General features: G+C 49.1%; 1 protein-coding gene across 1 annotated transcript in view; it reads left to right on the top strand.

Annotated features, from left to right (window-relative positions):
- LOC148118413 (voltage-dependent P/Q-type calcium channel subunit alpha-1A-like) overlaps window positions 1-21257 on the top strand; it is a 55253-nt gene extending 33996 nt beyond the window's left edge. Inside the window, 8 exon segments of the mRNA XM_087900627.1 lie at window positions 732-933; window positions 9126-9209; window positions 16306-16422; window positions 16661-16726; window positions 16831-16934; window positions 18801-18897; window positions 20977-21082; window positions 21202-21257. Of these exon segments, the coding sequence (XP_087756753.1) occupies window positions 732-933; window positions 9126-9209; window positions 16306-16422; window positions 16661-16726; window positions 16831-16934; window positions 18801-18897; window positions 20977-21082; window positions 21202-21257 (832 nt within the window).
- The last annotated feature ends 685 nt before the right edge of the window (window positions 21258-21942 follow it).

Below are 21942 nucleotides of genomic sequence, written 5' to 3'. Positions count from 1 at the left end.
CACTCATCTGCCTCCTAGGCACACTCACAAAGGTGAATTTAAGAAGAAAGTCATAGCCACACAGAAATGATTTGTCCAAACAAGGTACCCGTGTTCATCACGGTGAGCATACATGTTATCACATCTGCTATACACAGGCACTGTTTAGACACCAATTTTTTCCCTTTGATCAGAGATTATTTACAGAGCAAGACAGCCATGAACACTGCATTCACCAGACAGAGAACTTTTGTGTCTGTGTGTATGTGGTGCTGGGAACGGAACCAAGGGCCTCACACATTCAAGGCACGGAGCCCTACCAAGAGAGTTTTTAAGCCACACATCCTGTGCATCTTTACGGTGCTGCTTTGACCACACTTGCACACATGCTGCTCCTGAACCTTCTTCACACCCACCACCACCTATGTTTAAATGCCCACACTGACCGATGCCTGCTTCCAAGATGCCCTGCCTCATCTGCTACCACAAACTTGACTTTAGATACCAACCAAGGAGTCCTTAGAAGAGTCTCCAAACTGCTGAATGTCAGTTTCCCTGTGCGCAAAGTGGAGCCAGGGCTGCTGGGAAAGTGTGTGAAATGCTCGACTTTCTTTGGCACATAATCAACCCAGTGCTTCACAGAAGGCATTGACTGGGTTTATCTCTTTTCCATCTCCTGTCTTCTTCCCCTCCGTGTTCCTGCCCTTCCCATCCCCTCTGCTGCTCTCCTGTTTCCCTCCCACCTTTCACAGGGTCCTCAAGCATTCAGTGGATGCCACTTTTGAGAACCAGAGCCTCAGCCCCGGGTATCGCATGGAGATGTCCATCTTCTACATGGTGTACTTTGTGGTGTTTCCCTTCTTCTTTGTCAACATCTTTGTGGCCTTGATCATCATCACCTTTCAGGAGCAGGGAGACAAGATGATGGAGGAGTACAGCCTGGAAAAAAATGAGGTACCACTGCCTAGCTGTGTTCCCAGTTTAAAAACTGGTACTCTGCCTTGTTCTCTCTCTCTCTCTCTCTCTCTCTCTCTCTCTCTCTCTCTCTCTCTCTCTCCCCTCCCACACACATGCGCGCACGCACACACACACACACACACACACACACACACACACAGAAAAAAAAAGGAAGGGCGTCACTGGAGGAGTTGGGTTTATTATAGATAAAAGGGAAAGTATAGCCAGAGATAGAGACATCTGGGAGGGTCCAGAGGGTACGTGATCCTGAGCCTGGCCACGTGAGGGGAGAGGGGAGGAAAGATGGGAGAGAATTGCCTCGCCAAGAGGGGCAGCCTGGACCAAGAGACTGACCAAGAGGGTATAGAGTAGACCAAAAGGCCTGGTAACCAAAATGGCTGGATTATATACGGAAGAGCAGCTGGGGGAAGGGTAGTCTAGCCCATGGCTGGGGAATTTGGGGTAAGGGTAGGGATATGCCAGCCATACCCTGTGATAGGTAGGGACTGAAGGATGCTGGGAAAAACTGACAACCACGTCCACTTTGTGTAAATAGGCAACTCAGTTAGCCTTTTGTCCCAGGTTTGAGACCTAACATCCCACTTTTTGTTGATAATCAGTGGTAAGGGGGATGCAGTCTTTTCTGTGACTACTTCCTGTTGACATTGGGGCATCATTGTTAGGTACCCAAGAAAGTTGGGATGTTGGCCAAGGCCGAGAAGAACAGGTCGTTTCACTGACTATCCAGGCTCTCAAGACTATCTGGGGTTAGAGAAGTGTAGGTCTTATTGGAGCAGTCTGTGAGGCTGGACCACCTGGGATGTCTTAGGTAGGGTTTCTATTGCTTTGAAGAGACACTATGACCACGGCAAGTCTTATAAAGAAAACATTTAATTGAGGTGGCCTCCTTACAGTTCAGAGATTTAGCCCATTATTATTGTGGCGGGAAGCATGGTGGCATGCAGGTAGACATGGTGCTGGCTACACCTTAATCAGAAGACCACAGAAAATGGCCTGTGACTCTCAGAGTAGTTTGAAAATAGGAGAACTCAAAGCCCACTCCCCACAATGACACACTTCCTCCAATAATGTCACACCTACTCCAACAAGGCCACACCTCTTTAGTGAGTTATTCTTTTTCTGAACTTGTAACAAGGAAAACTGTAACGTTTTCAACTCCCTTGGATACCCAAGAAGGAAATAATATTACCTGAGTAAGCAAGAAATGTAAGCAAGGAACTTCCAAAAAAAAATGTGAAAAATGACAAAACAGCTGGCTGCCTGGGCAGTCACCCAAAGGTCCTCTGCAGTGTTGGGCATCCGTCTTTGGCCGACAGGCCTATCATATTTGACAGACTTTTCTGTGAAGCAGGATATTCCAAGGGACTGTCATTACTTGTCTTGGCAAAGTTCGACAGTCACTTTCTTTTGTGTCCTGTTTGTCCAAATTGGACAGCATACTGTCAGCAATTGAGGCAAGGGCACTTTCTTGCCCAGTGGCTAACTTTTACCACAAAGAAAGTAAAGTCCATATGGAGTTTTTTCAGTCCTCTTCTCTGAAGCAGATTGGTGCTGCCAGAAGCAGAAAGTGTCTCATTGTCCTTATTAATTTAAATGCCATATTCTGTAGATCTCTGAAATGTTTGAAGACAATCTATCTATCTAAAATATGTTTGACCTTGAAAACATACCTAATATGACTACAAGTTCAATTGTACTAGGTGACTATTTACTAACTTGCATTTTCTTATTATCCTAAATAGTTGGTAATAATAACTTTCAAGGAGTAGAAATTTCCATTCCATTGTTCAATGAGCTGTATAGATACAATACCTTGATCAAGATTAGAAATGTATATACAGAATGTTTTAACAAAAATAACCTTAAATATGTATCAATATACAAAAATCCATACCAGTGTAAAATATTTAAAACTAGTGGTTGCTTTTTTTGGCTTAAAAGTAGATTCAATAATCTACCTTTTGGGCTGGAGAAATGGCTCAGCAGTTAAGAGCATTGCCTGCTCTTCTAAAGGTCTTGAGTTCAATTCCCAGCAACCACATGGTGGCTCACAATCATCTGTAATGATGTCTAGTGCCCTCTTCTGCCCTGCAGGCATATACACAGACAGAATATTGTATACATCATAAATAAATAAATAAATATTTTAAAAAATAATCTACCTTTTTATCCTATTTCTATATCCCCCTTTTTTTATTCAGAGTAGGCTCAATAATCTACCCTTATATCCTATCATATCTATATCCCCCTTTCTTCTTTTCAAAATGAGAACCCTGTATCTAAACTCCTTTGTTCATCTTTTTTCCTAACCATTACCAATAACAATTTGTAACCAATTCCACAAAACAATGACAAATATTCATAACTCACTGAACAACCAAAAACCACCCACCCCACCTCTCGGGAAAGTGGGATTCATGTTCTTAAAATACTTCCTGCTTTCTGGGGCAATGGCATCTTTAGGTGACCTGAAAGGAAAAGTTTAGGTTAATTGTCAAGTCCTGGGAGAGGTCACTATATCATTTGTTGTCCAGTCTCTGCATACTGGGAATGTCCCAAGTCCTGCTAGAGTAATCTGTTAGGCTGGATCATCTCAGCTAGCCACCTCGAAACTGTTCTGAGCAGTTTGTAGTCCGAAGGCAATCTTTTTTTTTTTAATATTTATTTATTTATTTATTTATTATGTACACAATATTCTGTCCGTGTGTATGCCTGCAGGCCAGAAGAGGGCACCAGACCCCATTACAGATGGTTGTGAGCCACCATGTGGTTGCTGGGAATTGAACTCAGGACCTTTGGAAGAGCAGGCAATGCTCCTAACCTCTGAGCCATCTCTCCAGCCCCCGAAGCCAATCTTTAGGTGGTGTTTTTCAGCTTAGTTATCATAGTCCTGGTGGAATCGTCATTGTGGGCTCCTTTCCTCCTTTTGGAGACTTAAAAGGTTACTGTTAGGTGGTCATGGTTCCCTGCAGAAAAACATTTTAAATGTCATATGCAGTGGATCTCAAAGAGGTTAAAAGATCAATATTTGTTATGTACATCCATAGTATAAAAACTTATTTCCTAGTTACCTAGGAATTAAACCTCAAACCAAGATCACATACAGAAAGCTAGAGGGAGTCATTTTCTAGAATTAGTACTCTATATGACCATTAATAACATGACAAAAATGTTTAAAATACATACAGATATATTAATCCTATAAATTTTGAGATAATATTCATTCATGGCTTATGAAAAAGTTCCAAAGAGTCAAAATAAAACCAAAGGATTATGAGATTAGTAGCAATAGAGTAATTCCTAATTTTGTTTTTTTTTTCTGTCCCATATCAGGTGACTCTTCTGACATGAGACAGAGATTTTCGATTTTACTTTAACAAGCATGCTTGGGTTTAGAAAAGGAGTGAGTCACATTCCAATTCCAAAGCCAGCTTTAATTTTTAATTGGATTGGGACTACAGAAAGACCATTTCCATTAAATGTCTGTAGAGAATAGCAGAAACAAACATTTGGGAAGATTTATTAAATTTCATCCTCGGGCTGGAAAGATGGCTCAGTGGTTAAGAGCATTGCCTGCTCTTCCAAAGGTCCTGAGTTCAGTTCCCAGCAACCACATGGTGGCTCACAACCATCTGTAATGAGGTCTGGTGCCCTCTTCTGGCCTGCAGTCATGAAATTTCATCCTCTTGGAAACGTGATATACCAATAGGCCAATTTACTCTTTTTCTTGGTATGCTTTTTTTCTGAATGATTTGTCCTTTTTCTTCAGATGTCTCATTTGTCCAGTGGTCTTCAGATTCCTTAGCTGGATGTCTTTATTCTTCTGAAAAGATAAAAAGACAACCCTTGCCCAACCCTGACTTTGGGAAGGTTCCCTTTTGGGAAGTTATATCTGGTCAAATGAGAAGCATTTGTTAGTCATATAAGTTATTTTACATTGAATGGTCACACTGATTGATGAACTAATTAAGAGATCTCTCTTGATCTGATGAACTATCATCTCTTCTAATTAAGAGATCTCTCTTGTTCAAATTGAACATTTATCAACTTTGATGGTGTCCATACCTTCTCTTCTCCTGTAGAAACAAAAGCAAAATCCCTCTCCAATGTAACACATATCTTGGTTTCCATTCTGAGGTCAGTACATCTTTAAAGGCTGATTTAATTTCATAGTTTTTTCTACTATCCACTGTCTCTCCACTGCTGTTGTTCCTTTTCATTAGCATTTAGAAAATTCAAAGTTAAAGAATTATACAATCTATATCTGGGGGTCTTTATTATCTTTTTATGTTTATTTAACATATCCTTTAGAGTTCAATTTGATCTTCTATAATTGCTTGCCTGTAGGATTATATGGTATACCTGTAATATGCTTTATATTGTAATAAGCAAAAAACTGTTTCATTTGCCAGAGACATATGCTGGAGCATTGTCAGTCTTAATTTGTACAGGTATACCTGTTGTAAGGAGGCCGCTTGTTCGTTTTCCAGCTGCCCAGACTCCCGAAATAATCACACACAAACCATACTATTTAAATCACTGCTTGGACCATTAGCTCTAATTTCTTATTTGCTAACTCTTACATCTTAGTTTAACCCATCTTTATTAATTTATTATTAATAAATTAATGTTTTGATAATGATATTTAATTAATTATTAATCTGTGCATCACCACAAGGTTATGACCGACCAGCAAAGTTTCAGCAGGTCTGTCTCTGGCAGTGGCTCCATGACTTCTCTCTGACTCTGCCTCCTTTCTCCCAGCATTCAGTTTAGTTTTCCCTGCCTGTCTCTATTCTACCCTATCATGGGCTCAAGACAGTTTCTTTATTAACCAGTGGTATTCACAGCATACAGAGAGAAATCCCACATCACTTCCCAATAAATCAATAAAACTGATAATGTTTATAATTGACATTACATAAATCTTACCTAAATTATTTATCCTCTCATGTAAATTGTTTCATTTTCAGACCGTCCAGCATATTATCATACAAGGACCTAACTCCTCCCTCCATAGGAATAGTGTTTCCCATTTTTTAATGTGGGAAAAAACTCTCTCTTTTAATGAATTCCTCCCTTTAAGAATTCCCAGTCGTCTCACCAAACCTGCTGACAAGGACGGTGAACTGTGAGGTGTAGCACATCTGAGGGAGAGCACAGGCGGTCACAGTCTGGCTGAGGACAGCTGCAGCTGTTAGCGGGTAGCCGTGTGCTGAGAGTGGCAGCCAGAGGAGAGGGTTCTAGGGAAGCAAGAGGGAGCCAGCTGTCTGGAAAATGCACACAGGATTGTGCAGAAGAAGCACATGTGGCAGGAGCTTCTAGGTCATTCTAGGTCGGGGAAGTTCTGTGGCATTTGGAGCCCAGGTGCTTCTGGAGTTTGGGTGGTAGGTGGAGACTGTTGTAGAGAGGCTGTAACAGGAAAATCCCAAGCTTACTCAGGGGCTTGGGGGAAAAAGAAAAGAAAATCTAGCCAGCAGGGACGGTGACCCCAGTGGGAGCCTCCACGTGCAGCTCCAGCCTGTGCCAGCAAAGCCCCGGGCACACGGCTCTTTCGTGAACTCATGCCTTAGTGTTAGGCACCAATTGCTGCATGAGTTCTAATTGGTCTTAATAATTAAAACCCAGAGTCAGATATGGGGCAAATGCTGACAGATCAGAGACAAAGGAGCAGCCGCAGCTGACTCTTACCTGGCTGACTCCTCAGCCAAAAAAGGGACCGAGTGCCTGTCTCCTCCCACCTTATATTCCTCTCTCCGCCCAGCCATATCACTTCTGCCTATCTCTCTATACAGACTTTCAGACCTCTGTGGTTAACTAGTGACTACCTCGGCCCTCTGATCTTCAGGCAAGTTTTATTTGCTAGAGCACAAACAAAGTATCACCACACTAGACAGATGTTACTGTAACCTTGAGTAGACCTTAGGAATTTATAAACTTTATCAAATATATCTTATTTATCCAACATATATTGTTACTTATCTAAACTTTCTAGAAGCCTGGGGTTGAACAGTTAGCAAAGCCGTAAGTAGTTAGGAGTAAATCTCTAAATCAGCTTTTGTTAATCTGAGTGGACCTTTTCTTTTGTTTTGGTCTTTTTTGAGACAAGGTCTCTCTGTGTAGCCCTGAGTGGATTGAAACTACCTCTGCCTCCAGAGTTCTGGAATTAAAGGCATGCACCATCACAGCTGGCTTCAAACTTGTATTTTTAAATGAGTATTCCCAGAAGGCTCCGTTAGGCACAGCCTGAGCAATGGGGCCCTGAGCTGTGTGCCTGCTAGGCGTCTGCAGGCAGATAGCACAATCGAGAAGTCCCATGGCTCCTGTGGGGTGTGCTGCACAGGAGAGTGGTGGAGAATGAGTCTCAGTGGTCACAGGAAGTTGTCAGCTCCCAGCTTAACCCAACATGGGTTCAAGTCCTTTCCAACTGAGTGGACACCACCCAATCCCTCCTTATCTTTGCACTGGTTGGCACTTCTGAAACCAGAGCTGGAGCATTGGCCTCCTGCAACTGAGAGGAGCTGCCTTCTTCTCAGCCAGTCTTCCACAGTGCTAGGGTTGAGGCTCCACAGCCTTTTACAGAAAACTAGAAATTCCTCATGTGACATTCAGGTGACAGATCCTTAGCTTAGTAAGATCCGTGGCCAGACACCTAGAAGTTGTCTTCGTTGAGTCTTCCTCAGAAGCCGAGTCTGAGGTGAGGATTTAATGCAGGGAACCTACTTGGGAGGTGACTCCCAAAATGGGCAGGAGAGGAGAGGAGTCAAGGACAAGGACTCCACTGCCCCCTGTGGAAAGTGTCTCAATTGGGCAGTGCCTGAGGCGCCATTCCACCTGAGGCCTCCAGGTGGCAGCAGAGAGCACAGTTGACTGCACTGATCTCAGGCAGGAGGTGGAGTATTGAGCACCCAGGGGCTATCTATTAATTAGGAACTTCTGCCAGGCCCTGACCATGGAGAAGTAAAGAAAGCCCGTGATGGTGTAGGAGGGCAAGGGTAGGCCCAAATACCAGAAGTGCCATGGGGACCTGAATTCCCTCCAGGCAAGTGTACCCAGCACTCACCTGCTGAGCATCTCCTGCTATCACTGCCAGTCCTTGCCTTGCTCTGTGCACATTCACGAGCTGATGACCTGGAACTCCGGAGCCTTCCCAGTGAGGAGAGGAGGAAGGACGGCCTGAAGGTCAAGGGAAAAGTTACTCACATGGAGTTTTTTGTTGGAGCAGAGGTCTCTGGAGATTTGAGGCTCTGACTATCGCCAGAGAACACGGAATAGAGTTCAGCCTGTGATGCCCCTCTTGAGCCAGTACACAGCTGGGACATGGGTCAGTCAGGAGCGGTCACAGGGACACACATGCCCCAAATCCAAGGCTGCTATCAACAGAGGCTTCTGTTTCACTCATCAGGGAGGAGTTTTGCCTCCTAGTTACTTGGGGATCCAGCCACCACCTGGAATAGTCAGCTGGCATAGGGTTAGGAGAGTCGGGAGTCAGGGCCAGGAAGATGGGTGTCGTCTGTAAACTGTGCAAGCTTGGGACCTGAATTTGATCCCGAGCACCACATGGAGCCCCCACCCACCCAGCTGCCTTAGCTCCAACCCCAGGGAGTCAGACACCCACATACACACATGATAATTCATCTTTTAAAAGTCATTTAAAAAGCCACGCGTGATGGTACACATCTGTAATGAGGGAGGCAGAGTCAGGAGGATCCCTGGGGCTCCCTGGCCGGCCAGCCTAACTGAATCAGTGAGCTCCAGATGAGCAGGAGACCCTGTGTCAAAAAAACAAGATGGATGTCTCTCGAGGAACAATGCCTAACTTGACCTTTAGCCTCCACTAGCCTCCACACCCATGGGTGCATGCAAGAGGGGAGGAGAGAGGGAGGGAGGGAGAGAGAGAGAGGCAGAGATTGAGGATCGCTTACTGGTCACCACTTCGAGTGTCTTTCAGGAATTCAGTGATGTCCTGGGGGCTTGACAAGCAGAGGCAGGTCCCCACATCCCCTCTGGGGCAAGCTGTAAAGGACCAGGACTCGGGAACAGAGGGTTCCATGACATGGAGTCACTCTCCACACCTCTGTCCTGCCCTCACATGCCCCTTCTGGCCTTGGGGAGTGAGGGCACGGAGACCTCTGTTAGCATTTCCGTCTTGTGGGTCCCTATTTCAGAATTATTTCCGTGATGCCTGGAACATCTTCAACTTTGTGTCTGTTCTGAGCAGCATCACAGACATCCTCGTCACCGAGTTTGGGGTAAGTCTCCTACCAGCTTCTTTCTGGGTGACTCAGGCTGGAGTAGTGGGCGGTGGCAGGAAAGGTGTCCGGAAGCAGCAGTTCCGGGGGACACAGTGGGCTATGATCAGAGCTGGGCTTCAGGTGCACAGCGTGAGACGGGAAATGAGTGTGGAGTTGCCTGGGTGATGGTTTTGGGGTGCACAGATAGTCCCTTAAGGTCTCAATGAGGGGAGATGGGTGTGTCCAAAGCCAGGACATAGGCCAGGAATGAACAGTGTGCTTCCCTGCCTGGTGGTTGGTGAATGACGGATAAAGAGTGTGACATAGGACAAGCAATACAGTTCACTGCTTTGAGAATTCATACATTTAAAGGCAAATAGAACTGAGCTACTGCTCCAACCTGTTCACAAGGTTGGGTTCCACTGCCCCCTGCTGGCCATAATGGGAATAGCACTATCAAGGCCTTAGAGTAGTTCCTGGAATACAGCCCTCCCCCAGACCCAGGGATTCCAAATAGGGCTCTCAGGACACATTGTCCTTACCCCTTTTTAAGTAAATCCAGGGTCGCAGAGTTCTCCAAGACCTTGTCCTTGTCCATGAGCCAGTAAGCTCAGGCTTGGAACCCTTCAGGAGACTAAGTAGGAGATCCAGGGACGAGAAGGCAAAAAGCAAACCATCAATGCCCAGGGCCAATTGCGGGGTGGGTTCTGCCTCCAATGACAATGAGAATAATAATAACCGGACGGGAGTGTGGCACAGCAGCAGAGTGTTGGCTTGACCTGTGTAAGACCCCAGATTGGTCTCCTCACCCCATAACAATATTCAAAAACAAAAACACATTGAGACTATTGTACCAAACACCTCATATGAACTGAGTACCATTGAAGGTCTGGGCTCAGAGCAGAGAAGAATTGTCTCAAAGGGTTGGACTGGAGGAATGATGAGCGAGAACACTGTCCAGGGGAGGCATTCAAGGACACCCAAATGCCCAGCCACCCAGGGAAACACCATGCCTAAGTGGGAAGGACTGGAACAGACCAGAGTAGCAGCCAGCAAAGCACAGTGGGGAGAGGCCCTGTCTCCCTCGTCCTCGCCCACCAGTGCCCCTTGCAGACCTAGAAGAAATGGGGGAAGGAAAGAAGTCCTGCATGGGATGGATGGGAGTGAGCTGTCTCAGTCCACACAGCAGGAAACTGACCCCAGCACCAGGAGGCCAGAGGTCACCCAAGGCTTGATTGATTCCTGCCAGCTCTGGAAACCCCAGAACAGACTCAACCATTTCCCACTTCTGTAAGGCTGGCACTTCTAGGGCCTTCAGAAGGGAGGGTCAGGGCAGCCTTGAGATGGTGTCCCTCTAGGGCCTTCAGGAGGGAGGGTGAGGACAGCCTTGAGCGATATCCCTGTGGTTTAGAGGTTGGGAGGAGGTTCTGCACCCCAGCAGAGCAGGTGGAAGGAGCTGGGTGAAACTTGGAGTTGCCAATAAGACATCCTTAGGATTCATCCTGACTGCTTTCTCTAGCAAGTAGGATGGTGACACACAGAAGTCAATTCAGAGACACTAGACCATTATAATAGCCAAACAGCCCTCCCAACCACCCAGTTGGCTCTTGTCAGATCATCTCTTAAGCAGCAGGGATAAACTCATCAATTCCACACATGACTTGCGCAGACACATATTGAGCACCTGCTGTTTGCAGCGGCGCTATAGGTGCTAGAGACAGAGCAAAAAGAGCAAGACAAAGCAGCAGGCACACAGAGTGCCTGCCGCAGAGGGCTTCTGCTGTAGAGGGAGAATAGATAATAACAGTTAGGGGCCATCAAGAGGGCTCCAGGGTTAAGGTGCGCTCGCCACCAAGCCTGACTACCTGACTTAAATTACTTTTCTACTGATGTGAAGAGACACCGTAACCAAGGCAACTGTAAAAGAGACATTTAAGTGAGGGCTTACGGCTCCAGAAGTAGAGTTCACGATCATCGTGGAGGAAGCACGGGAGCAGCACATAGACACAGAGCTGGAGACGTAGCCGAGAACGTACATGAGGCACACAGAGGGAAGGGAGCAGGAGCTGCCTAGGAAGGACATGGACTTTTGAAACCGCAACCCCCCCCCCCCCAACCTGGCAATACACCTCCTCCAACAAGGCCACCCTTCCTAATCCTTTTCAAACAGTCCCACCAACTGGAAACCAAGTATTCAAATATATGAGCCAATGGGAGCCATTCTCATTCAAAACTAAGTTACCGAAGTTCAATCCCTGGGACCCACAAAGGCACACAAAATAATAACTTTAATTTTAAAAAATTAAAGGAAGTGGGCTAGAAGTGCAATTAAATGGTAGAGCCCCTGCCTACAATCCTACAGTGAGGGTTAGGGGCATGGCAGAGCACATGCCTCAGATCCTTCCCCACCCACCGGTGAGGGTCTGGGTGTGTGGCTCAGTGGTAGAGCTCTGGGTTTGCTTGTGGGAGACCCTGCACCTAGCCACAGTAGTACACACAAAAGTCAACCTTCTGAAGTGCTTGGCACAAAACCTGCCACAAAATTCAGTTCCCAGTGGCTATTATTATTACCATTGTTATTATCTCCATGTGTCTGCTTTGGTGCAGTGAAGCTGCCCTAAGACACCATCGTTTTGAGGGGAAGATGTTGGATAGGCATATGACCTGTCCTCACCCTGCATTAGGTGCTGGTAGCCCCTGTCTGGGACCCAGGTAAGGCCACTATCCTTAAGGCTAGAGCCAAGCTGAGCTAGGAGAGCAGGAAGGCAGTTAGTTCCCTCTGGGTAGAGAGGCTAAGATGCTAGCACAGCCCTGGGCTTTAATGTCCTGCCCAGATCTAGCTGGGGGCGGGTTTGCCCATGCGCGATGGATAATGACTGTGTTTCTTGTCTTGTCTCTTTCCATGCCTGCTGTTTAAACTGTATATTGGCTCAACGCCGTCTGAAAAACTCATCCAATCAAAATGCACTATGAAATCCATTTGTTCACCCATGACGTGGTCTGTGTGTCCATACACCAATGACTTACGTCCCAACCCACTACCACCGCCACAGCCACCGCCACCACACTCCCTGCCCGGAACCGAAACCCATTGGTTTTTGGCACTGGTTACAAATCCACCTAAAAAATTAAATTTAAAAAAGAAAACAAAACGCTGAATCGCCTCCCCAACTGCTCCCTCCCCGCCCGCTCCCCCTCCATCTCCAACATCTGCATCTAGAATCTGGTTGGTGTTACCTCTTTCTGAAGTGTAAATGCCTTACATTAACTGTGACTGCACTGCATGCCCCGCCCACCCCGCCTCTGTCTCTTGCCCTCTCCCCCCCCTTTTCTAAAGCTCCTTCTGGTTGGTTTTTTATTGGACTCTGGATTGGGCTTTGGCTCCAAAGGGTTGCGTCCTTGCCAAGAAAGGAATATTCTTCCTCCTCTAGGACCCCAGGGTGTGACCCTTCTCCACCCCACTCACATCCCTTAACTCTGAACCATCCCAGAGCTGACACAGTGGTGGCGCGGAACTGTGATCTCAGAGTTCAGGAAGTTAAGGCTAGAAGATTGCTGCTTGAGGCCAGCTTGTTCTACATAGCACGTTTCAGTCCCACCAGAGCTACAGTAACCCCGTCCCAGATTTAAGTTAAAAAAAAAAAAAAAGCTGGGCGGTGGTGGCATACACCTTTAATCCCTGCACTTGGGAGGCAGAGGTAGGTGGATCTCTGAGTCCAAGGCCAGCCTGGTCTACAGAGCAAGCTCCAGAATAGGCTCCAAAGCTACAGAGAAACTATAAAATCCTGCTGGGGGGAGGAGTGGCATATGAATCAGCAAAGACATCTAATATTAACCTCAGGATCGCAGCGTGCATGTGCATTCCCACACACATAGCCCCGTGTGTGCTCCGCGTCTACTCCCACCACATTTCCTGCCGTTCACAACCCTTAGTAGCTGTGATTCCCCATCCCTGCCCGTCTGCCGACCTCCATGGAGACACACTGAAGGACCTCCAGTGGCGTGCCCGCAGTAAACACGCATTCATGCACAGACACCAGTGGGGCCCTGTTAGGTGCCACTGAAAAAGGAGCACGTTGTAGACTCCATTGCCGTTCTGCTTGGCTACTGTGAAGTAGGAGGAGGTGGACTTTGGTTGATTTGACTTGAAACTGTAACTGCACTGCTGGAAGAATAGGCAGCATTAGCAAGGCATTCTGGGCCCCCAGCCCTGTGGCCAGGAAGAGTATGCATAGGTCAGGGTCTGCAAGTGAGAGGATTTGGATACAGCAGAGAGACAGGCTGGTTCAGAAAGACAAAGGGACTGGGCATCTAGGCTTCATCCTGAGCAGTGAATAGATCTGGAGGATCTGAATCGGGCACTTCTGGGACAGACTGGACAAGATTGCCAGGAAGCCAAGGGAGGTAGAGGTGGCAGGAGAGCCCTGTGCAGGGCCCGGGGAGGGGTAGAGCTGGGTGTCTTTGGGAAGCTAGCGATGGGAGTTAGGATTGGGAGGAGACCAGGGCTATGGGGAGAGCACCTCTAGCCAGTCTGAGGCACCCTATGGATGCCCCTGAAGAACCCCAGTTAGGGGCCTGGGTTCTGAGGGAAGGGCTGGGAGAGAAGCACATGGCAGGTAGTGAGGACTTGGAATATGAAGTACGTGGTGCCCATGTCTTTTTGCAAATCCAAGGGACACCTGCCCTTGAGCTTGTCACTGGAAGGGAACACAAGGTCCAGGATACCCCACACACCTGAGCCTGCATCCTCCGCTGCTGCTCAGCCTGGAGCACAGGGTGGAGTTTGTGTAGAAAGGACTCCCTTGGGAATTCTGTGTGCTATCAGGACTCCATGCAGACCCAGGAAGAACTGGAGGAGCAGATGAGGCCTAAGACCCCTGACTTCTCCAGTCCCTACCCCTCCTCCCTCATGTGTGAGCATGCTTAGCAGCTGCCAGATCCCTGCTTCTGCATGTGCCAGTTCGCCCCCAAGCTGCTCCTGAGAACCCCTGCCTCTGCATGTTTGGCCGAGCCCACATGTTATGATCTGCCCCGTTGAAGGGATGGCTTGTTCTCTGGAGGGTTGAGGGGACAGGTTAGGAATACTTCTTGATTAGTGGTCCCATCCCCAGCGGAACTGGTGGCCAGGCAGGACTAGGTTCAGGTCAGTGGGGCACGGTGGGTGACTCTTAGCTAGGTCTGCAGGCTCACAGTGGTTAGACCCAACAGTGTCCTAATGTAGGAGCCCAAGGCTTATTCCCCATCCCGGAAGTCCTAGGGACAAGTCATTTATCCCAGAGGCCTCTTACCAGCCTCAGAAATTCTTCAAACTCCAGTCACTGCCTCTCAGTTTCCAAGCCATAGCTAGCTCAAGGCACAGTTTCAACAACGAGAAGCCTCTGGGAGGCAGGTTAAACACATCATTCACTGCCCGAAAAAGAGAGAGATGCCCGCTGTAATCCCAGCATTTGGGAGTCAGAGGCAGGAAGACCTCAAATTTCAAGATCAGCCTGGGTGATAGCATAACCCTGTTGCAATAAATAAATGATCCATTGTGCAAATAGGGACTTGTCAACAACAGGAAGGAAGCTGTTGTCAAAGCCACTCACTTCCACAAGCAAGCACCTTTTATCATTAGCCCTCATTCGGGCTTGCCTCATGACCTGTATCCAGGATGCCTACAAATCCTTAGACTGGGGCACCAGGAAGCCTCTGGCCCTCCTGCCTCCAGGTTGTGACCACTACATGGTCCCCAGGCAGAAAACTCAAATGCTCTGTGTGCCAGTGATCCAAGAGATTAGGAAACTGGAGAGCATGGAGCTGGACTCCAGGGCTCAGCTATGAGAGGCTTGGGGAGCCAAAAAGCCAGAATGGTGGGCAAAATCTGATTTTTAAAATTAGTCACTTATTTTAAAAAAAAAAGCTCAGGCCCAACAAAGTACTTTCATTGGCTATATTGGGTCAGTTCCCACCTTCACCAGCCTCACCTGAAGCCCCCTGGAGAGTCCTGTGCATTGCCCACAGTTTCCAGCCAGCCTCTCCTCGATTACAGCCTGGGTGGGAGGCCGCAGAGGCAGCGACTAGACCTGGGTTTGGAGGACAGGAAGGGTCCATTTAGGGAAATCCTGGGGCCAAGGATAGCTTCATCCCCCACCTCCCAGCACTGGCCCCTTGGTGGGTCCTGGGCTGATCAGAGCTCACTGGCCCTGGGAGTTGAGACCTTCCTGCTTCCCGCAGGCCTGGTCCAGAGACACCACCCAGCCCCAGAAGCTGAGAAGCCATCCCTGAGAGGGGGAAAAAGGGTCCCTAGTGCATCTTCTCCGACTCAGCGGGCAACGAGGACTCACCCTCCAGCCAAACAGCCCCAGCTCCCTCCAGTCCTCCCCATTCCCGCTTGCCAAGGGGGTAAGAAAAGATGCCCTTCCCCTTCTCCCCATTGGCTCCAGCCGCTCCTTCTCTGGGCCGTGGGGTGAGGTCAGGGCGGGCAGGAGCGGGTGGGTAGCTCGGCAGGGCAGGGCAGGGCAGGGTAGGGCAGGGTGCCCGGTGAGTCCCAGGACAGATGCATTTCTGGCCCCAAGCTTAACATGCCTTGGAACCGCACTTGCCCCCTAGGCCTGCATGTGCTGACGCCCTTCCCCCACCCCGCCCCTGTCTATGCTTCCTACTCTTGTGCTGGGTTCTACAACTTGACCCGCTTGTGTCTTACCGTCTCAGTGCATTTGGTTGTTGGGAGAAATAAAAACCATCTCGATTTTTTTCCTGATTGGATGATTCGGATGTATTATTTTCTTTTCCGTACTCTTTTGTTATTTCCTTCCTGATCCTGTTCCTTTCTCCTCCTCCTCCCCTCCCCTCTACTTCCCCCCAACTTGTGAGTGGGCCTGGCTGGGTGGACATAAGCTTTTGAGTTGATATCTCTTCCTTCCCCACCCGCCTCCCCTACCCCCCCCCCGCTTTTTTATGTCCCCCCTGCTCTATTGCATTAACAGTGCTTTCTCTCCTCTCCCTCCTTACTTGGGGTGTGGCTTGCTTTTTTTTCCTATTGGTTGGCTTCATGTAGGGGCCTCTGTGAGTGTTGACTACTCTAAGCTCCGCAGGGTGGGTGGATGGTCACCTTTCTTCCTCGTCTCCTCAGAATAACTTCATCAACCTGAACTTTCTCCATCTCTTCCGTGCCGCCCAACTCATCAAACTCCTCCGGCAGGGTTACACCATCCGCATTCTCCTCTGGACCTTCGTGCAGTCCTTCAAGGTGAGCCAAAGCGGCTGCTCCTGCTGCTGGTCCAAGCCAGAGCAGATCCCTAACTCTGGGCGAAATGAGAAAACAAGACTGAAAGTGGTTAAAGCAGGACCCTGGGCTAACGTCTGTACTTAGTGTCTGCAGGGCCTCATCACAGACCCTAGCAGCCAGGGGCACGTGATGGCTTGACTCTGAGGACAGTCTGGGCAAGCTGTCTGGCACCCTTCCTCACCATCTTCCTTCCCTCCAGGCCCTACCATATGTCTGTCTCTTGATCGCCATGCTCTTCTTCATCTACGCCATCATCGGGATGCAGGTGATCCCGCACCCTTGGGGTACCAGGGCTGCGGGAGGGGAGCCTGCCTCAGAGGGAGCCAGGGTCCCTGTGACCGCCCCAGTCGTCACCCTCCAACTCTCCAGGTGTTTGGCAACATCGGCATTGATGGGGAGGACAAGGACGAGTTCCAAATCACTGAGCACAATAACTTCCGGACCTTCTTCCAGGCGCTCATGCTCCTCTTCCGGTGAGGGGGTGGGGATCGTGCTTCTCTTTGGGTTGCCTTTGAATCTGCCTTCATTCTGTGTGTTCATTGCTCTCCTGACTGGGGATGTGGGATGAGCTTAAGTCCGCCCAACTGGCCTTTTCCCAATGGCACTCTTGGGACAAGGATCCTTAGGTTAGAAGCATAGAAGGAATGCTCCAACTGTTACCTAGTTGAATGCTCCTGACCCCCTTTTGAAGTGAGAGACTTTTGAGACCTGTCTTCCAGAAGTTAGAAACAAAGAATAATCCGTGTCCCACAAAGGAACATGCTAATGAAACAAAGCATGCAACAAGGCCCAACCAGTCTAGCAAGCACATCTGATCCCAGGTTGCTTCTGTCTCTTGTCCCTGACACAGGTAGTGGCTCTTTCATCCCATTGGGGGCAACTCTACTTCACACACTGCTGTGAGTCGCCAGTTGTGCAAAGGACAAGGAAGATCCAGAAAACATGAGCCCTTGCCAGGCTAACTACCTTCAACAGACAAATGATGTTTCTCACAATTTCCCCTCTTTGTTACACGCCTCCCCCAAACTTAGCCAGATATGTGGCCCATTAGAAGTTTCTAGTAACAGTAAACTATTGTTAGTCTAGGTGATGGCTTAAGCATAGTTCACAGTGAGCCCACCTTCCTACAGAAAGGTCCCTTCACCACTTGGTTGGCCTGGCCTAGCTGGAACGTGAGCTTTTCACCCTACATGGGAAGTGTTCTCTTGACCAGGAGTTTTGTCTCAACAGACATTTACTAGTTTATCTTAGTCAGGGTTTCTATTGCAGCGAAAAAGCCCCATGACCGAAAGCAAGTTGGGGAGGAAAGGGTTTATTTGGCTTTCACTTCCACATCATAGTCCATTATTGAAGGAAGTCAGGGCAGAAACCTGGAGGCAGGAGCTGATGCCAAAGCTATGTCAAGCGAACATAAAACTATCCGGCACGCTGCTGTTTTATTATGCTCTCTGCTGAAATGGTGGCCCTAGAATTATTTAGCAAATTGATCAAATATCAGGGCCCTCGAAACACTTTAGCATATGTCTTAGGGTTTGTATTGCTGAGACAAAATGCCATGACCAAATAGCAAGTTGGGGAGAAAAAGGAGCCCCTCAGCTCCGCACCACCTGAGCCACAGCCTGGAGCCCAAGTGGAATCATTTTTAATATATATATATATTTCTCAAAAACAGAGCCATCTCTCTCTCTTGCATTACACTAGCAAACTCTTAGCCTCCAGAATGCGGCCATGCAGACTCCACGAAGCATGGGACATTACCTCTGTTCCCTCTGAACATCTGTGCTTGCTCTTAGCTGAAGCTGCCCATCCCGTGGTCTCAATGACACCCCCAAATCAGATGCATCCCTTGGGGGAGTTGTAATTTTGCATTTCCCTACCCCCACTCTCTCCTCCACCACTCCCTGCCTCCTGAAGCCTCCAGCCCCCTTCCCACCCCCATGCCCTGCCCTAGCCCCTCGTCCTCACCCAGGCCCCTCAGAGACCAGCCTCAGCCCAGCCAGAATACTCGGCCCCTCAGCTCCGCACCACCTGAGCCACAGCCTGGAGCCCAAGTGGAATCTGACTGTTTCTCTTTTCTCTCTCTCTCTGCCTGCTTGTAAGCAGTGGAATAATCATTTTTAATTCCCTTTTCTTCCATTTTTTTCTCCTCTTTTCCATTTATTTGAAACATCTATTTTATCGTTCTCTGCCTCTTTCTCTATTTTTTCGGCTCGTGTGGTTTTTTTGTTTTTTGGTTTTTTTCTTTTTTTCTTTTTCTGTTTCTTCTCCGCCTCTCCCCCCACCCTTTTGGTTCTCCGCCCCACCCACCCCCTCCTGTTTTTTGTTTTTGTTGCTGCCAGGGGTCGCATGCCTTACCCGGACATGTATCAGATGCTGAGGCACATGTCCCCACCCCTGGGTCTGGGGAAGAAGTGCCCGGCCAGAGTGGCTTACAAGGTAGTCTATCTTTGCCAACACCGATGTCCCAGAGCTGGGGACTTTTCAGTGCTGACCACAACACCCAGCGAGTCTTCTGCCGACACCCTCTTCTTTTTTCTTTTTTTCTTTTCTCAAGTAACTGAGTCGTGAGCATCCTTTGACTCTCGGCAGCGCACTGTGTCCTTTCTGATGAGTGTCTAAGTGTTCTGAGACTCCATTTTGGCCAACAAGCAACGGGGAGGGGGAGGGAGTGCTCCAATCCCCTAGCACCCACGTGACACCCCACCCCCACCCCCACCCCAGGGAGCCAAATTGTACATCTCTGCCCTTTCAAAATCGCATGCCTCAGGCCCAAGCCAGACAGTTCTGTGCCTTGAGCCCTTAAACCCTGACCTCCCCACACACATCTGAAGCTGATCTCTGACTTAGGGCCCAGGAGATCTGACACCTCCCACAACTGAGTCCCCCATCCTCCCTTGCCCTGGAGATGTCTCCCCATGCCACCCTCTACCCAAGATGCCCCAACATGCCTCTCAACTCCATTGTTTCAGAGCAAGCAGGAGGGCTGCCACTGCCCCCACCCCGAACGTGGTGCACCAATCAGGCCTTGCATGCAGCCTTGGAGGGTTCTGGGGGTGGGTGGGGGTGTATGCCAGCCGAGGGAGCGAGGAGACCCCCGCTCCTCTAAACTTCTGTCCTGGAATCTCCCCCGGAAGATTCTCTCCCTGAAGGACATCTGCTCCCTCAGTTCATCCTCAAGGTGGCCAGGGAAGACCTTCAAACCCCATGCCCCAGAAGTGACTCCATAGCCCAACCTTCCCATCCATCTTGCCCCCCTCTCCTTCCAGTGCTCCTCCAAGCCTGGTGTGACTGCTTCCCTATCCTTCTCAGATCTAAGCCTCTTCCCACAAGTGTCCCTTTTGTAACTCCCCAACCTGATGTCTGGATAAAGCCACCATGACTCCCTAAGGCAACTTTGTGCACATTTAAAATAGCACATTTAACACAGAACACTGTCTGCTGGAAAATTTTGTTACAGAGGAGACCCTTACCCACTGTGCAAGCAAAAGCTGGGTCATGTTTAACACAGTACAGTGCACACCTGCCCAGCGGGACACAGTGCCCTCGGCTACATTTATCTACTGCCTCCTCCCTGCCCCACCCCAGCACCCTACTTCCTACCCTATTCTTGGTTTACTGCCTCTGTACTATCTCTGTGTATCCCCTGGTGAAACCTCAGAGTCCAACATCCTCCTGCCCAAGCCACTGAGCAGGCAGAACCCTCGCCTGGGACACAGAATTCCTTCCCTGGGCCTCAGGAATGTCCTAGCCCCTTCTCCCTGCTACTGCACAGGCAGCCATGATCTGGCAAGCCCCAACAGTCACTTCCCATGGAGCTATGAATGAGTCTCGAGATTCTGTCTGCATGTGCCCATTTGTACCGCTCTGTGTAGGCCTCGCTGCATGTCCACAAGGGGCCTGCGTGGGGAGGTGCCTGCCGCTTCTGAGGATGGAATGCTGGGGCTGGGTGCCCATCATCTGCCCATTGTGGGCTGAGCAGGGGGTGGGGGCGGGGAGCGGCGGCTGTGGTCGTGGACCCCACTGCGAGGCTGCTGCACGCACACGCTGCTGACATCTGCCTTCTGCTCTTTCTCTTTGGGTGGACATAAGAGGGAGCCTTCGAGAAGTACTCTGGGGCAGGGCAAAAATCTGAACCCCTAGGCCTCAGGTCCCAAAGGTGGGATTTAAAACAGAAAAAAACCAGCTTGGGCTAGAAGTGGTGGCATGCTCTGGCATCCCAGCTGCTCAGGAAGCCAAGACAGGAGGATTGCCATAAGTTCCAAGGACAGCCTGTGCTATTAGCAAAATCCTGTCTTCAAAAACAGAAAAGAGGTAAAAGAGAGGGATGGGGTGGAGTCAATCCTGTGGAAAGCCCTGGAGAGGAGTGGGGTCAGAGAAATTCTGCACTGGCTTAGGTGACCACAGGGAGAGTGGCCCCAGCTTCAGAGTTCTTCCTGGGTCTCCCTGGGTTGGAATTTGCTTGCAAGATGCTGGTAGGGCCCAAGAATGACTGTCCTCACCTGGGGTTTTCTGTAGAGACTCCTGCGGATGGATCTTCCTGTGGCAGACGACAACACAGTGCACTTCAACTCCACCCTCATGGCTCTGATCCGAACAGCCCTGGATATCAAGATTGCTAAGGGTAAGGCAAGCTGTAGACTTGGTGGAGGGGTGGGGTGGGCTTGGACTGACAGCAGAGTTGTCTGAGGGACCCCTGTCCTTGTCCTCATTCTTGCATCTGTGTAAGCATTTACCCTCCAGCCAAAGGGATGCAGCACCTTACAGAGGAGAGCCCTGCACTCCCGCCCCGTCTTTGAAGTCAGCAGCACAATGAGTTGTGTGTTCTCAGAGGGAAAAGGAGCCCTGGGCTGAGACCAGCCTGCGCCCAAAAGCCCCAAGAGGTAGGAAGGAGTGAAGCAGGGAGTAGGAACCACATGGGGTCCCACTGAGCTGACTTGGCCCTTGAGTAGGGAGACACCCCCAGGATCCAGAGAGAAGAGGTAGGATCTGACCCACATCAGAAGGGTGTCGAATCTGTGGAGACAGCTCAGTGGGAAGAGGTAGGTTGAGGGCCTGCATTAATCTGACCTTAGTTACTGTCCTGAACTAGCTAGGGCCCCAGTCTTTATAAAGAGGCAGGCTGGCCACAGGGCCAGCACTTGCCGCCAAGCCTGACTGACCTGAATTCAGTTGCTAAGAGTTGTTTCCTCCCTCTTATATGTGCGGTATGGCAGCCTGCTCCCCACCTCCTCTGCCCTCTAAAACACACACACACACACACACACACACACACACACTTACACACATACACACTTACACTTGAATAAAAGTAATTTTAAGAAATCTCTGAGCTGGGTGGTGGTGGCACACACCTTTAATCCTAGCACTTGGGAGGCAGAGGCAGGCAGATCTCTGTGAGTTCAAGACCACAGTTCTTGGTCTACAGAGCAAGTTCCAGAACAGGCTCCAAAGCTACAGAGAAACCCTGTCTCAAAAAATATA

This window comes from Myodes glareolus, chromosome 22, assembly GCF_982192425.1.
Source record: "Myodes glareolus chromosome 22, mMyoGla1.1, whole genome shotgun sequence".
NCBI classification, from domain to species: domain Eukaryota; kingdom Metazoa; phylum Chordata; class Mammalia; order Rodentia; family Cricetidae; genus Myodes; species Myodes glareolus.
This window is presented reverse-complemented; position numbering and strand designations above follow the sequence as displayed.